The 17386-nt window shown below is 45.6% G+C and overlaps 1 protein-coding gene across 5 annotated transcripts in view; it reads right to left on the reverse strand.

The window, feature by feature from the left end:
- DPY19L1 (dpy-19 like C-mannosyltransferase 1) overlaps positions 1-16855 on the reverse strand; it is a 102123-nt gene extending 85268 nt beyond the window's left edge. For 4 of the 5 annotated variants that reach the window (XM_045495289.1, XM_045495288.1, XM_045495287.1 and 1 more), the window contains exon 1: positions 8636-9063. In XM_045495289.1, coding sequence (XP_045351245.1) covers positions 8636-8942 — 307 coding nt within the window. In that variant the 5' untranslated portion in view covers positions 8943-9063. Of the gene's footprint in view, positions 1-8635; positions 9064-16788 lie in introns of those variants that run through there. The other variant, XM_045495290.1, reaches the window with a different exon arrangement.
- Positions 16856-17386: the final 531 nt, after the last annotated feature.

Below are 17386 nucleotides of genomic sequence, written 5' to 3' on the forward strand. Positions count from 1 at the left end.
GCACAATATAAACCCAGGCCCATCACACAAAGCAAAAGATTTTAGCAAGTTTATTAATCAATAAGCCATTCCAATCTTTAGATTATAGATTCCATCCCCCAAACTGCAAACTGCCCTTGGATATCACAAAGTGTACTTTATTCTTTAAATGGTTAAGAAAACCACGATACCACTGCTTACTACTCTGTTTTTATACTAATGCCAAACACCCAACCAACACAATAAAAAATAATCCACAATTTAATCATCTTCAAAAATAGTTAAGCACAAACAAAATGGAAACTAACAAGTTGACCATAAGGATAGAAGAGAGTGACTCCCCCAAATAAGCAGAAGCCAGCAAAGGAGTGTTCTTGCCAAAAGAGTTATCAGGTCATTTTCCCATTAATGTATCTTTGACAGCTGCCTTAAACTATAGATCTGAAACCTACAATTTGACAGATGTGCTTAACAAACCAAGAGACCTTAACTTCAATCTCAAACTTCCCCCTGTGAACTCACTAATGATGTCAGGCCATTCACCTGGCCTACTTTACTTTCTTCACATGTAAAATTCCAGTAACCAACCTTTCAGTCTGGATTTCTTATGATATTTCCATGGAGATCAAAGAGGACAAAAGAATGAGAAATAAGGTCTTATTAAAAAAAAAAAACCTTTAAATTTGGTGGAAAACAGTAGCACTGTGCCAGTTATATAAGTACTTTATGATGATTATTAAAATGTGGAGAGGGGCGCCTGGGTGGTTCAGTCAGGTAAGCATCTGACTTTGACTCAGGTCATGATCTCACTGTTCACGAGTTTGAGCTCCACATCAGGCTCTGTGCTGGCAGGTCAAAGCCTGAAGCCTGCTTAGGATTCTGTCTCTCTCTCTCTCTCTCTCTCTCTCTCTTTCCCTCCCCCACTTGTACAGTCTCTCCCTCTCAAACATAAATAAAACATTAAAAAAAAAATTTTAATGAGAAAAGATTCTGAGATTTGACAATAGCAGCACTGAAAAGCTGCATTACAAAAAACTAGTGATTACTGTTAGGAACTAATAGACAAATTCAACGCAGAGCAATGGCATTTTGGGCAAATTTGAGTTGAGTTGTATAAAAATAATGACTAAAGCCTCACTCTTCTGAATTACAACAATCTCAAGTTAAAAATTTGTCAAAGTAATTGGCCAAGTAATTTATAAACTTTGTTTAAGATATAGTTGGTTCTACTGTAAACTAGAAGATAAAATCACCCCATCCTTAGTTAGTACAATGAATCACACTGAACTCCTGTGATTTTGGTGACTAGGTTATTGTTAACATTTGCTGCAAGAAGTTAAAATTACAAAATGCTGTCCAAGCGTTGATCATGTGTAGTGACAGTAGTGAAAAACATACCTGACAATCGGTTACTCCGGAAAGGAAGTCAAACATGAAGGAATATGCCAGACAAACGTGAAGATATGCGTGTGAGCTGTTAATTTAAATGTATTCAGGGAGGAAAAAGGACAATGCTGAGAAAATAAAAGTAGTATGAAAACAAAAAAGAGAAAAGTTACAACAGTTGTAGATTTATGTACTCTACAAATCAATACTTCCACTTTTAAATTTATTCCTATTCAATGATTCTTGAATTGTGAAAGATCATCCATGAAGAATTGATCTTTCCTATGAAACTGCCTTTTACAGAATTAAACAGCAGCATAAAGGTCCTGACCTAGAAATAGATGTAATTTTTACTAACTCTGAGGACAAATACTCATTAGAATGGTAACTAAAGAAAACTAGCAGACTCCTTCCTGGAAGAGTAATGTTCCGATGGTTTGGGTAAAGTACAATCCGATGGCAAAAGATAAACTAACGACACAAGAATTTAGAACTAAACATACTAAGTACGCAGCCTAAAGCTGGCCTGCTTAGAAACATGCACACAGGCTTATAGGTCTCTATGATAATGTAAGTATCTCATTAACATAAATTTTAAGACACATTAATACAGCCTAACAGGCTAAGCATATAAAACTTATAAAAATGGCCACAGTTCAAATTTATCAACATGCAAATATGCATATGTGTATAATAAAATTTTATCTTTCAGTAATGATGCCATACTATGGGCCAAGAATCAATCACATATTGGTAATGTCTCCTTATACTTACACAATCTAAACTCATCACATTTGTTAATTTGAGCACACACAAATATAACATACTCAGAAGCCCTCCAATTGTGTATTTTAATAAAAAAATATGTTTAAGTGATTATGACTGTTGTTTAGAGTTAACCAGAGTCTATTTCAGAAAGAAAAAACTGGTTTTAAACATTGAAGAAACCCTTTAAATCCCAAATTCCCATCTTATTCACTGGCTTTCTAAGGAAATGTACTGGCCCAACATCTATGTATTAACACATCCTTAGAGCTGATGCTCAGTTATGTCTAAGCGTTTGCTTGACAGCCATCCCACCAAGATGGCCAGTGGTCCCTGTGCCTCACAGCTCCTCAGCTTTTCTCATCCTTTATGCCACCCTAATATGCTCTCTTTCCACTTCCTGTCCCCGTACCTCCACGCATGATCCCTCTCTGCTTTATTTCCCCTGAAGGAAGAAACAAGAAAGCTAACACTTTGTTGAGCATTAAATGTTGCCATTTCTCTGAACAGAGTCCTGGGGCTTCATTTCTTCTTTTGCTATACTCACCCTGGAGAAGATGAAATACAGCAGAGCAGTTAAGAGCTTGAACTCTGAAGCCACATTGCCTGGATTCAAATCCTGAGCCTTCCACATTCTAGAGATGGTCTTGGGCAAGTTATTTAACAGCTGTGTGCCTCAGATCCCCTGTCTGATAAAACAGGTATGGCAATCACAGTGTCATGGTCAGGCCTGAGTTAGCAGTGAATTGAGTCTAAGATAAATGAGTTTATCTAAAGCACTTAGAACTATGTCTGGCACAGAGTAAACCCCATTTCAGTAAAAGGTGTTATTATTAATTCCCATTAATTTGGGAATTAACACCCATTTGCTGGTAATGTCCTATTTTGTTTCCATTCTGACATCTTCTCTTATGTCCCACTGCCTGCTTGACATTTCTACTTGGACATCTCACAAATATTGCAACGGAAACACGTCCAGGATAGAATTCCAATCTTTTCCCTCAAACCCAGCCCCTCACCATGCCCCTAGTCTTCACGATCTCAGTGAATGCACCCTATATCCCCAGTTACAGCAGCCAAAACTGAGAAATTATTCCTAGCCCTTCCCTTTTCCTCAATCCAAGCCCAATTCACCAGCAAACCCTCCCATTTCTCTCTCCAAAGCAGATCTCAAATCTATCCCCTTCATCATGACCAACAACTCTCTTGCTGGAGTCCTGCCAGAGCCTCCCCACTGGCTTCTCCCAGCTCTGCCCTTGTGCTCCACAGCCCATTTTCTCAAGTGTAGATTTCCCAAAATAAAATTTAAGTCACATTACTCTCCTGTTTAATACTCCTCAGTGGCTTCCCGTCATGCTAGGAATAAAACCCCAACTCCTTAAGGAGCTCTGGTTTGTGGCCTTCTCATGTTGAACAGGCTAAGCTCTGGCCTACCTCAGCACATGTCGTGTGCCATATCCACAATGCCCCTTCTTCTCCGGACAGTATGCATCTTCTCACCCGCAGGTCTTGCCTCTAAGGCCAACTCCCCAAAAATTTTTCTGACCCTAAAGTGGGTCTCTCCTGTTTTTTCTATCTTAGCCCTTTTTCTTTCCTCCACTGGACTTACTACAATGTACTATTATTCTTATTTGTTCCCGGCCCTTTTAGAATGGAGTTCCTTGGAGACAGGGGCTACATCCAGCTTGTCTTGTCCTCCCTCTTATCCCCCAAAGCTAGCATCAGCTGTAGTAGGCATTCAGTAATTGGTAAATGTGAATAGAGCTGCTGTTACAGATATTATTTATTCTTTACCATAACCGTGTGGGGCATTTATCCTCATTTTATTTATTTTTTATTTTAAAGTTTATTCATTTTGAAAAAGCATGAGTTGGGGAGAGGCAGAGAGAGAGAGAGAGAATCCCACTGACAGTGTGGAGCCCAACACAGGGCTGGAACCCATGAACTGTGAGATCATGACCTGAGCCGAAGTTGGATGCTTAACTGACAAAGCCACCCAGGCACCTCATATAATCCCCATTTTAAAGATGAAGCAAGCAAGAGTCAGAGATATTTAGGGATCTATAACTTTTAAGTGTAGAAACAAGACTCAAATGCAGGTCAGTACTGAGATGCCTGTGCTATTTCAAACACACCACACTGCCTCCTACCCAGTCCTATGGCTAACACCTAGCCTCAATCTTCTGCCTCCACCCACTTTCTTACCCCTTCTGCCCCTAAAAAGCCATATTTCTTTCCTATTATATGGGCTTTCACACTCCCATAAATTGTGGAGAACAAAAGCATTTTTGCTTCCCAAAGGACATTTGCCAATATATGGAGACATTTTGGTTGTCACAACGGGGGACGTGCTACTGACGTCGAATAGATAGAGGCCAGGGATGCTGCTGAACATCCCACCATGCACAGGACAGCAGCCCCTCCCCACCCCCCAGCAAAGAATTATCCAACCCAACATGTCATCACGTTGTGGTTGAGAGGCCTTGCCAACACAGAACCAGCTTTCAGCAAGGGTGCGGTTGCCACTGACCCTAGGAACCAGGCAGGTATGTTAATGAACCAAGCAGGACAGATGAAAGGGGGAAAAAAGTAGTTTTCAGTATCTTTCTCTTCCATATTCAGGTTACAAATTTATTACGTTTTGTAAATGGCATCTTACCTTGCAGTCTTTCACCACAGGCATGCTCTATTTGCATGTTTAACATGTATATTCACTTCCACAAAGGATAGCACCCCTTCCATTTCTCCTTGAAACACACAGCCCTCTCCAACTATGCTTTTTTCTTTCCTCTTCTGATAATAGACATGGGTACAAGAAACACATCACTCTTCTCTCAACTCTAATTAAAATAACAGCCATATCAGTTGATGAATGGCAACTCACAGCCCCAGTTTTGAGAAAACAATAGACTAGGAGAAACGTGGGCAAAGTGGACTGTCTGTGTCCCCGCCTACAAGAGGGGAGGTGAGAACCACTTAGTACTAGGGGATCGCTGCCATGTAGGAATAACAGCCCCGTGATGCTAGACAAGCTGCTTCTACGGAGAGGCAGGACATCGGACTTAAAAATTACTGACATTTCCCTCCACCTCACCCCATGCCCAGATTTTGATTTAATTGGTCAGATGTGTGGCTTGGCTATTAGGATTTCTTGAAGCTTCCAGATGACTCTAGTCCAGTATTGCTAAGATTGAGAGCCACCAGTCTAGTCCAGACTTCCCATTTTTACACGTGCTTACAAACTGAGGCTCGGAGAAGCTAAGTGCTTTGCTCAGGTACCCAACTAGTTTGAAATAGGTAAAAAAAAATCAGAAAACAGTTCTTCTAAGGCAATGTTTTCACTGTAGGTTTTTCTAGTGTTATACACTAGACCATAAAACTCAACAGTTTATAAATGGCATTGTTTTAAAAGGGACAGAATAGAAAATCAGAGTATACAGTACATTACAGAAGATTGTTAACATGACACTTGTTTTAAAGCATATGCACATATTTGCTGGTCAGACTTCATTTGCCTATCTAAATCCATTCTCCTCCCTTCTCTGCCTAGTTCCCAGCCCTAAAGAATGATTCAGTTGGGTCCCTTGCTCTAGGGGTTCCAGTTGGTCAGCCAGTGACAAGCATGAGTGGGGAAAGTAGAAGGTTGGAGAAGAGTATGGGGTCACTCCTCTTGGGGGGAGATCCTGCTCCCACATCACAGCTCTCCTTGGGTTCAGCTCCTGATGAAGCTCCCCTTCCCCCATCAGGCCCAGACATGGTAGCACTTTCTCACTGCTGACAGTCTGGGTGTTTCGATGCCCTCTGTGGGTTCCACAAAACTGTTCACTTTTGAAAATAGTCCGTTTATTAAATCTGTTTCCTGCCAGGACACTGACAAACCTAAACAGAGTAACAGACAGAAATGTGCATAAATGTACTGGGTTGCACTTTCAGAAGTGTGAGCAGGTTTAATGTAAATTGTATTGCCTACTGTGGGTTATGGTCAAAAAAGATTGAGAAACACCATCATGGTTCTTCTTACTACACCACTGTTGCCCCTGGCTGATATAGGGAGCTACTGGACTGATACTTCTAAAAACACACATTTGAAAAATATTTCTTTTTATGACTGTTACCACTAAATAAATAGTAAATGATATCCAAAAAAGAAAAAGAAAAACCCATGTTTGTTGAATAGATGTTTGCAACAGTGATTAACACTGCCCAACAGTGGAAAGGGCCCCCATGGTACATAGTGAGTCCATCAGTGCTTAGCATATATGGAGGAGATGCAAGAAACAGAACTGAGAATCTCCAGTCACTTTCTAACTTTTAAAAATGTATGCTTCTATCAGGGAGGTTCAAGTTGTAAAATTTCTTCCCAAAACATAAATGAACCATTTTTGTCATAGCAAAATCCCATACTGTAAACCTGTACAGTGTCAGCTCAATTCTCACTCATTCTGTGAAGGGCAAGAAGGAAGGGAATGAGGAGGCTTTCAAAAATGTCTAAACTCTGCTCCTTCTTGCAGGATCCAAAGGAACAGGGCCAGAGGAAGAACCAAACAACCTACATCCCATTCTCCAGAATCACCTCTCAGGCTGTCCCGTGGCCTCTTTTAAGTGGTTAGCAGGGACAGAAAATCATCCAACCTCCATACATCTGATGACCAGTACACCCAAAAATAAGGGACAGCTCCTTCACTGTACCTCTTTTCAATGCCCAAAGGGGTAAGTCAGGTAAAGTGCCACACTGCTCTATTAATACAAAACCGTATTTAGGTAGAAACATTAAATATAATGCTCACGAAATCCAAATATAAGGTATCCAATAAAAGGAGATTCAAAGTAAATGCAATAACAAGAAAAGAAAATGGCAAGATATTATATTATTCTATGGTTGTTACTGTAACCTCTGAAAAAGAAGTGGTGTCATTCCATATTTCACTACAAAGTGGTTTATGTTTATACTAGCCATTCGACAAAAATGCAACTTCATTCTGTCACCAGATCTCAAGTCAGTATTATGCATGTGTTTTTATAATAGCAACTAAAACTTGTTAAAGGCTTTAGACACAAAGTGCCTTCCCACATATTAGCCACCCCTTTTAGTTCTACTCCTCTGAGTAAGTAGGGCAGGTGATAATCCCATGTCACAGAGAAGGAAGGGCTCACAAAGGAAATAACTTGAAACTTAAACCAAACTTAACCACTCTGAACAGGATTTGGAGCCTGTTCTCATCCATTGTACCATGCTGCCTCCCCAAGGTGAACTTATCTAACCTGCATACTGGCAAGGTTTTTTTCAAGCTCCCTACTAAAAAGGGGAGGAATATACTGAAAATACTGATTTTTTCGAGGCTTGAATCTACAATATATAAAAGTACTCGAATAACAATATCAACCTGAGACCATTAAAACACACACACAAACACACACACACACACTCACTCACACACACACACACACACACACACACACACACACGGTGATGACGCTGGTTTTTTATGATTGAGTGGCTTCTTCTGGTGGTGGATGTTATCTCAGGGGAAGCTGATTGTTGTGTCCTATTCCTTCACCTATATTGAAATCCAAATTCTTTTGGGTCACTAAGGGAATTTGAAAGGATAACAAAGAATAAATCACCAACAGTTAAATAATGCAGTATCCAAAATCCATTAATGTATTATATAGGAAAGGCGGTGTTACAGCGTTTTCCATTTTCCAAGCACTGGTTTGGAAAAATTAGGCCCATTATCCAAACTGCTAATAATTTGCCTTATCAGAATGTCAATCAGGAAACAAAGAAAACCTGAAGTCTGTCCACAACCTGTGACTGTTTGAACTTTATTTGTTCAGCACATCGCTGCATATCACCCATTTGGTGCATGGTAGCGGGAACGGAGGGGAGCCCTCCACACCAAACGTTCCCAGGTCAGCAGAGAGGATTAAGGCTCCAGTGCCCAAAACACAACACAACCTGGAAAGTGACGTGCTGCGGGGAATCACAAAGTGCCACCGGCGGTGTCTGCGGCCAAGAAGAAAAAAAGCAGGCTAAAATTCAATTATAAGTTTAGCAACTTTCTAGGATAGGGAATGAGCTTCTACTTTGAGCAGCACGGAATCGCTTCCAACCCAAAGCAAACCATCCTCCGGGCAGGGGCCGAGATAACGGGAAGGCGGCCGGTCCGCGCCAATCAGCAGCGCCCAAGTCTCGTTAGCGCAGACCTGTCAGTTCGCAGCCAGGCCGGGCAGCTGTTGATCTCGGGGCCATTTTTTTTTTTTTTTTTTAAACAGAGACAGAGTGCGGACTGGAAGGGAGCGAGGAAGGCTGAGCAAGGAGGAGGGGGAGGGGAGGAGGAGGTGAGGACGTCCCAGGAAAAGTCGGAGAAGGCTGCAAACTGACGGGGACAGGGCGGCGGGGCTCCGCGGCGCGGAAGTGGGAGGGGAATACAGGGGAGGGGGAGAGGGGCCCGCGCCTCAAAGTTCCGCGTCCGGGCGGCGCCCGCGCTTTGGGGCTGCTCACCTAGCAGGAGCGTGGTCCAGGTCCGGCCGCGCCCCGCGCGCCGCAGGCCCAGCGCCCCACGCAGCCCGGCCGCCAGGCGCCCCCCGAGCCCGCCTCCGGCGGGCGGCGCGGCGGGCTCGGCGCGGGGCCCCTTCCTGCCCGCGGCGCCCTTGCGCCCGGGGGACCGGGGCGCGCGCTCGGGCCCGGGCTCCCCGGCGCCGGCGTCCGGCGCCCCCCTCAGCGGCGACTGAGAGGCGCGGGGCGGCTGGGGCGGCTGGGGCGGCTTGGGGGCCGCCTCCCGGTGCTTGTTCCGCGCCTGCAGGACCATCTTGGCATAGTCGCTCCCGCTCGCTGCGCGCGCCCGAACGGCGGCCGGGGAACGGCGGGCTGGCGGGGCGGCACGGGCGCCGCTCACTCTCCGGCGGGCAGGCGGGCGGAGGGCGGGCCGTTCCCTCCCCGCGGGCCGGGAGGCGGGGAGAGCAGCAAGGCCGGGCGGCGGCTGCTTGCTTTGGCGGTGCGGCCGGGAGGCGGCGCCGGACTCGCGCTCCTGCCGCCGTTGCCGCCGCTCCGGTTGTCACGGCGACCGCGGAACGCCGGGGGGCGGGGGCGGGGACACCCTGTGAGCGGCCGCGGCCCCGCCCCCGCCGCCCCTCCGCCTCTCCGCGCCGGACGCGCGCTCCCGCCCGGCCAGCGCGCACGCGCGGACTTCCGGCGCGGAAGGGGAGCCGACCCCGCCGCGGCCCCGGGACCCCCGCGCTGCTGGTGGCCCGCGTCGGGCTCTGTTGGGGCGAGGGTGGTGCTCTCCTTCCGGGAGCAGCCGTTCCTCCCTCTGGGAGTGGTTGGGAAGAAGGAAGGGCCTTTTCGGGGCGGGAGCCTCTGGCGAAGTTTCAGACCCGATTAAGGGTGCGCGTGGAGCCCAAAGAAGCCCGCGTGGCCCAGGCGGCTGGTCGCGGGGGTGGGCTGGGCGGGGGAGGAGCGCTCGGAACGACCAAGGCGGGGCGCTGTGCACGCGCTCTGCAGGCGCGGTGGCCCCGCCGCTGGAAAGCGAGGGGATAAAAGTCAAGCTGCGGTTTCACACTGACTCCACAGTGTGTGGCTTCGCATCTGGGAATGCTGCCCAGTGCACCTCCCTCCGCCGATGCGACCAACGGTGCAACTCGACTTAAAATGGCAGCAAAGTATCTCAGGGGGAGTGATAAGCGTCGAGGCACAAGTGTGTGCCTGACGTTACAACCGTAAACTGAAAACCAGGCGGGGAGCCCATGCTGGAAGGTGACAAAATTGAACGGCCCGAGAAGGAAAGATTATCAACAAGTATATTCTGTTAGTTTCAAGTGCTGCAACCTTGGGACTTAGAGAAACTTTATTTGCCGATAAAAGACAAAACTTTAGTCAAGAACGTATTTTCTTTCACGTAGCAGCGGAATGCGGGAGTAAAGGAATTAAAACGAAGCAAAACCCAGTTATCCCTCCTCCTCCACCCCACTGCTCTCCTGAATTCTGTGCACAAAGCTCTACAGCTGTATGGTTAACTGGCAGGTCCCCTTCCTTGCGGTGTCCAGTGGGCTTGTTGCAAAAAGTTGTCCTTAAGTCCCAATTTTGTAAATTGTATCATATCATTTGTAAGTCATGTAAATCATATCATTTATCTCTATTGTAATTACAGAGGCTTCATGAGACTATGGATCCTCACCGTGAAGTTTCTACACTGAGCGATGTCTTTATTAGGGAAGTTAATACATGCATACATTCACTGTTAGGCCTTTTTAAGAGACAATGAATTCTTTTGTAAGGGGAAAAAAACGTCATGCTAATTGATAATCCCTCATACTCTATATTTTGTGAATTAGGATTTTCAGCTGTTGTTTTTATTGGCGCAGGGAACAACTATTTTTAGGCACTAGTTTTCAAAAAACAAAAGGATAGCAGGGAATGCTTGAATTCTAAAACAATGTGTCAGATGGATCCAGTGTTGCCCTCTTGGATTAATTTTTAAATCATTACCGATTAGATTAAAAGAAACCTAACTCAGGGGGCCTGGGTGGCTCAGTTGATTGAGCATCTGACTTCAGCTGAGGTCATGATCTTATGGTTGGTGAGTTTGGTGAGTTCAAGGCCCACATTGGGCTGCCTGCTGTCAGCGCGGAGCCTGCATTGGATCCTCTGTCTCCCCTCTCTCTGCCCCTCCCTTGCACTCTCTCAAAAATAAACAGAAAGAAAGAAAAGAAAAGAAAAGAAAGAAAGAAAGAGAAAGAAGAAAGAAAGGGAGAGAGAAAGAAAGAAAGAAAGAGGGACCTAACTCAATGTCTGTTAAAGGTAATACAAATAATTCATTGACCGATTTTTGTTTAAATGATTGGAAAAACACATGGAAAACGAGGTTCAGTATTTCAACTACTGGATTGCTTGTCTGTCTCCTCCGATACATGGGAGGCTGGATTCAGGAACTGTATCCCTTTAACTGGTACCATTTCACCAGAGAAAATACTTGTTGAATGAATGAATGAATGAATGAGTAAATGAATGCAGGAAATGACATAATCAAATGATAATTCAAAACCTTGTGTTCTGTAGTGCACTTGAAAGTCACCTTGTTGCAGCCCTCTCCCACAGTCTCAACTTTCTAGAGAACAATCTTTTCTATTCAATTTCATATTGTCCCACAGAGCCTAACCCAGAACCTGGCTATGGAAGTTTTTTTAATCGAAAGAGAGACACCTATATTTAAGACACACCCAGTAGGTTTTTATAAACTCCACCAGTGCTGATGAGAGCTCTTCTTTGGAGACCAAGTAAAGAACCCCAGCAAGGGGCAGTATGGAGTATTGGGCAAAAAACATGGTGACTTTAGGCCCAGGTACCAGCCTTTGCTCTGACGTGTGCCAGCCCTGTGACCTTGGCCAATTTACTAGACCTTCTTCAGTTTTGGTTTCCTCATCCCTAAAATGGGAGTGATAAAAAATATCTACCCTTCAGGTTTGTAAAAATTAAATACAATGTATATAACTTACTTCCATCAGAGTAATTTCTCAATAAATGTTCAAATCAGTGGCCAGTATGTAAGGAGGATGGCAGGTCCTCTGTCCTCCCAGAGCCTAAGGCTGACAGTCTCCTATGGGAATGAAGATGCAGGGGAGAAGAGCACAGAAAAACAAGGACAGCTGTATGCTCTCTGGACCAGTCCTACACTGGGTGGGATTCAAGCTTCTCAACTATCTGAGAAGTTGACCTCCCCTGAGTTTTCCTGCTTCACACACATGCTTTTACAAATGATGCCCATGGGTGGGTCATTAAGCCTGGATAAAATAATAGGCATCTCCTCTTGACCCTCTTCCCCCCCATCCCAACCTCCCCCCACCCCAAGAAGCATATTTCACACGAGATGGGTGGTGGAACAGAAACTAGAACAGTCATGGAAGGTTACATGCCAGATTTCATTGTGCATTTATCGCTGTGACATTCACAAGAGCCGGGAATGCACTTTATTCATATCTGTATCTTTAGGCCAGTGCCTGCCACACAGTGGTGGATGCTTTAAAAAAAAAAAAAAAAAAGACAAACTGAAAGCTGCATTTTAAAAACTGTGTTGTGCACAGATGATCCAATGAATCAATTCAAGATTATAATGAATATGGATTAAACATTATAGTTAGTACCCACCTTTAATGTGCTTTTCAAGAGTTACAGATGCACCAGGAAGGTACTTCCTTATGTGACATTGTAGAAATACTGGGCCAAGGCAGACAGATTACAGACACAGAAACCCAACAGAACAACCACTCATTGGGTTTGGTCCCCAGGGTGCAAACCCAATCCTTTCCCTCACTAAAAGCTATGCTTTGGACGTTTGAAATAAAAACTTTTAATTAAAAAAAAATTTTTTTTAACTTTGGGCACAGAGAGAGGAGGTTAAAGAGGGGAAGTGAGCATAAAATAATAAAGGAAGGCAAGTAAATGCGCCAAAATAAAGCTTACCTACATTAAGCAACCAAGGAAACATTGTTAAATGGGTGATGAAAAGCAAAATTTGGTCAAGAGAAGACTATGTTAGGAACCAATTTCCTTGTTTCTCTACACTGGCATTTTAAAGACCCCATTTAACACTTTCAAATTTCGGGTGTCTAGGTGGCTCAGTTGGCTGAGCGTCCAACTTCGGCTCAGATCATATCTCATGGATCGTGGGTTCAAGCCCCAAGTTGGGCTCTGTGCTGACAGCTCCAGACTTGGAGCCTGCTTCAGATTCTGTCTCTCTCTCTCTCTCTCTCTCTCTCCCTCTCTCTCTCTCTGCCCCACCCCTACTTGTACTCACTCGCACTCTCTCTCAAAAATAAAAATAAATAAATAAAAACATTAAAACTTCCAAAGTCCCTGCCATTTCCTCCCACTCGCACTCCTGCCCACAGAATGAAGCAAAAGGAGAATCTTGACTGTGGCATCTATTTCTCATTTCCTTGGACTAGGTTACTTGATCCTTTTATTGGAGAAGTGTCTTGGGGGCAAGTTCTAGATTCTGGCAAGTTCTAGATTTCTCAGTAGTAGCTCCTGTCAAGAGAAGAAACTGCAAATCCCAGAACACTTCCCAAAAATTTAAAATGGGTGCCAGAAAGTAGATCTGTGTAACATTCAACTTCCAGCAAAGCTCCAACATTAACTTGTCACTGTGTTATAATGTATTCCTTTAGTCTCTGGTGAGAACAAATGTAAATTGCTACTTTATTGCTTTTTAAGTTTTATCTTCCGTCTCTCTGGTAGCTGACCTTGTAATTTAAGCTGTTCACGCTCAAATGGGTGTTCCTGAGAAAGGCCTGGAGTGCATTATTAGTCGTAGTTATAGTGCATCACCAGGAGCCACTCCAGTGCTGAGGTCCGTGTTTCTCCAAACTGCGGTCTCTCGCACTGAGGGCTCGCTATGTCCCTAGTGCCTCAATAGACATTAGAGACATTAAAAATTCAGATACTAAGTCTCCGTCCCCAAAGGGCTTGCAGCTTGGTCAGAGAGGCAGGGTAGGCTAGAACGAAGTATGGTTATGCAGGAAAGTATGTGATCCAGAGTGTAAGTACTGAAGGAGCTCTAAGGAGAGAAGACCATGGCTGACATGATGGGCGAGTTTGCAGACAGGAGATGAAACTTGGTCTAGGCCTTGTTCAAACAATGGACTTTGAACAGAAGGAAACATGGAAAAGGCATTACAGATGGGGAACAGCGTATTTCCGAAACCCTATGTGCCTGGGATATAGTGGGTGCTAGTATGAACATCTTAAATTCTTTTTGGAACGAGGAAGGGAAGAAACAGCTGATGTAAGTTTCAGGAATAAATAAATGGATTAAAGAATGAATCAATGAAGTAGTGATTGAAGCATGACGTGCCCAGGGTGTCTCAACATGGCTCCTGGCTCTCAAAGCCCCACAGATCTATCTAGACCTGAGCAGGCTCCTGCTTGAGGGATGCTGAGTGACCCTCACACCCACGTGACCTGAGAAATACTGGGAGCCAGGGGCGCCTGGGTGGCTCAGTTGGTTAAGCGTCCAACTCTTGATTTTGTCCGCTCAGGTCACGATTTCACGGTTTGTGAGATGGAGCCCCACAACAGGCTCTGCACTGACAGCACAGCTCGGGGCCTGCTTGGGATTCTCTCTCTCCCTCTCCCTCTGGCCCTCCCTGACTCGTTCTCTCTCTCTTTCTCTCTCTCTGTCTCTCTTTCTCTCTCTCCCTCTCTCTCTCAAAATAAACTAAAGAAAGAAAAGAAAAGAAATACTTGGAGCCAATGAATTCCACCCCCAGGCTCAGATTTGGGCCAGGACTCGCTTGCATCTGACTGGCCTCTGCTGACTCCCAGCCAGAAGCCTGAGCCCCTCACCTGCCCCCAGGCCCCCAGGCATGGATCAGGTAAGGAACTGACCGACCTACACATTGTATAGTCAGTCTCCTGTCTCCATTCTCCAGGGTAAGCACCTGGATGCCTTGCACAATTTTTCCTCTCACCCCTAAACTGTTGCCTCTACGCAACCTTACCTCGTGCTCCCTGAGACCACCAATCCATCTCTGACACACTCAGTTCTTCTCAGTAGCCTCCACCTCTCAGCTCTTTCCAGAGGCCCCCCTCTCCTGTGATAGGTTCATTCCCCCACAAGGCCACTCTGTCTCTCCCCAGAGCTCCTTTCTGCCACCTGGAGAGCTCCTCTGAATTCCAAGTCATCTTTGCCCTTCATCATTGTGTCCCGCACGGGCACTTCCTCGAGCCCTGGCCCCAGCCTGCTCAGTCTTCCCCAGTGCTCCCAGGGACCTCCACACCCATCTAACACCCAGCCTCTCAGCTCCCTGACATCCCTGTCTCCGGTGACCTGCACTCACACTCTGTGTCATCCACCCACTCTCATAGACTCACCCTGATCCTTGTCACCACCCCAACTGGCTTTGCCTCTGCATTTTATAATGCAAATAACCCCACTTCCAATGCCTCTAAGTCTCTTGGTTATTCCATCCTGATAGTCAGGGCCCATTATTGCAGCTTTCTGTGCCAAGATCCCCACCTCTCCCCTGCATGGCCTTCCTCTCTCACCAACCTGGCAAAACGTCACTGTCCGACTTCAGATCTGCAGCTGTGCTGGACAAATCCACTGGACAAATCCTACAACATGGAAGGAAGTAACCTCTGGGAACCCTTAGTTTCCATCAGCAGCTGAACCCTACGTGCTGCCTGAAATCCTTCCATGTTCCCCGATCCCATTTTCCAGAGCAGGGGTAGCAAATGTTCGCTGGTGCTATGGACTGAATATTTGTGTCTTTACAAAATTCATGTGTTGAAATGTAATCCCCAGGGTGGTGGTGTTTGAAGGCGGGGCCTTTGGGGGTGATTAGATCATGAAGATCATTAGGGCCCTCAGGATGGGATTAGTGCCCTTATCAAAGAGACTCAGAGAGTTCCTCCACCTCTTCCTTCTTATAAGGACACAGCAAAAAAGAAGGGCATCTATGAACCAGGAAAGATTCTCACCAAATCTGTCAGTGCCTCGATCTTGGACTTACCCACTTCTGAACCGTGAGATAGAAATTTCTGTTGTTTACAGGCCCCCACCCACCCAGGCTATGGTGCTCTATCATAGCAGCCTGTGTTAACTAAGACAACTAGTTTCTCAAACCTGCTACCCTCATCCCAATTCCCATACTCCCAGAAAATGATCTTTCCTCCTACACTACAGAGAAACTGGCCACTATCAGAAGGAGTTGTCTGCCTGTTCTCCCATGTACCCACAAACTCGGGTGAGAATATCCCGAATGAATATCCTCATTCCTTCCATCCTAAGGAGGATGGGGCTTTCCATACACAGCCAACCTCTCCTATCTTATGCCACCATCTTGGTGCCTCCCTCTGCCAACTACTGCTTGGGCACCTTTCCACTGTTTGGGCTGCCTTCAAATAGCCTTTAGCCTGCCCAATTGACTCCTATTTTAATTAGAACCTTCTTCCAAACCAACCACTCCTCAAGGCAATGGCCTTTTCCCTCTCCTTGCCTCATTCAGACACATTCTGGTAGAGTTCCTTAGACCTACTATTTCTGCTTCTTCATTTCCCACTCAAGCTCACGGAAGTCTGGCATTGCCTCCAACCCTCTGCAGAACTGCTCACCCAGAGATTGCTGATAACCTCCCTGTTGCTAGGTTCACATCTTGTCATCTGACCACACCCTTCCTTTGACTTCTCTGACCCACACACTTGGTTGTTGTGTCCCTTTGGCTGTTCTTTCCCAATCTCCCTTGAAAGCTCCTCTTGTTCACTAAATGTTGATGTCCCCGCGGGTTCAAAAAGGAGCTGCTCCCATTTTGACTCTGTATACATTCCCGGGGCATTCTCACTGCTGTCTCTTTGATGGGTATTTCTGTCTCCAGCCTTGATCTCCGTATCCTCAGACCCGTATCCACAACTGAGCATTTGATGACACACTGACATGTCTTTTTGGCATCTTAACCCCCCAAATCCAAACCTGCTTCTCTTCTAGTGTCCTAATCTCAGTAAATCCACCAGGACTCCCTCTATCCCCCTTTCCAGGGAGTCATTCTTATTTCTTCTCTCTTACTTTCTTCATCCCGTCAATCACAGACACCTACTGATTCTGTCTCATAAATGTCTCCCAAATAAATTCCTTTCTTTCCATCCTTATGGCCATGACTCACCATTATTTTTCCCATGGCCTTCGGCAGCACCTCCCAACCGGTCACTTTGCATCTTCTCTTTTGCCCATCCGTCTTCCAGATAACTGTTTCCAAAATGAGAATTTGATAATGTTGCTCCTTTTTTTTTTTTTTTAATTTTTTTTTCAACGTTTATTTATTTTTGGGACAGAGAGAGACAGAGCATGAACTGGGGAGGGGCAGAGAGAAAGGGAGACACAGAATCGGAAACAGGCTCCAGGCTCTGAGCCATCAGCCCAGAGCCTGAATAATGTTGCTCCTTTAAAAAAAAAAAAATCATTCACCCCTCCCGAATTCCTCCACATGATCTACTACACTGCTGTCATGTGCCGTCATGATCTGTGACATACTGTTCCCTCCCCCTGCTCTTTCTTCTCCAGCCTTGTCTCTGACGTCACCCCAATACTCTGTGCCCTCAATTCCCCTGGACTCGCATGTGTGGTCTTCTCTTGAACTGCCCCACTTCTGCCTACCCTGCCCCTAACACTTCACCAGGACAGCTGAGTCATCCTTCATATCTCACTTAGAAATCCGTTCCTGTAGGAACTTTCCTCCCCCTTCCCCTGGGCTCTACAGCCGG

Source organism: Leopardus geoffroyi, chromosome A2, assembly GCF_018350155.1.
Source record: "Leopardus geoffroyi isolate Oge1 chromosome A2, O.geoffroyi_Oge1_pat1.0, whole genome shotgun sequence".
Lineage (NCBI taxonomy): Eukaryota > Metazoa > Chordata > Mammalia > Carnivora > Felidae > Leopardus > Leopardus geoffroyi.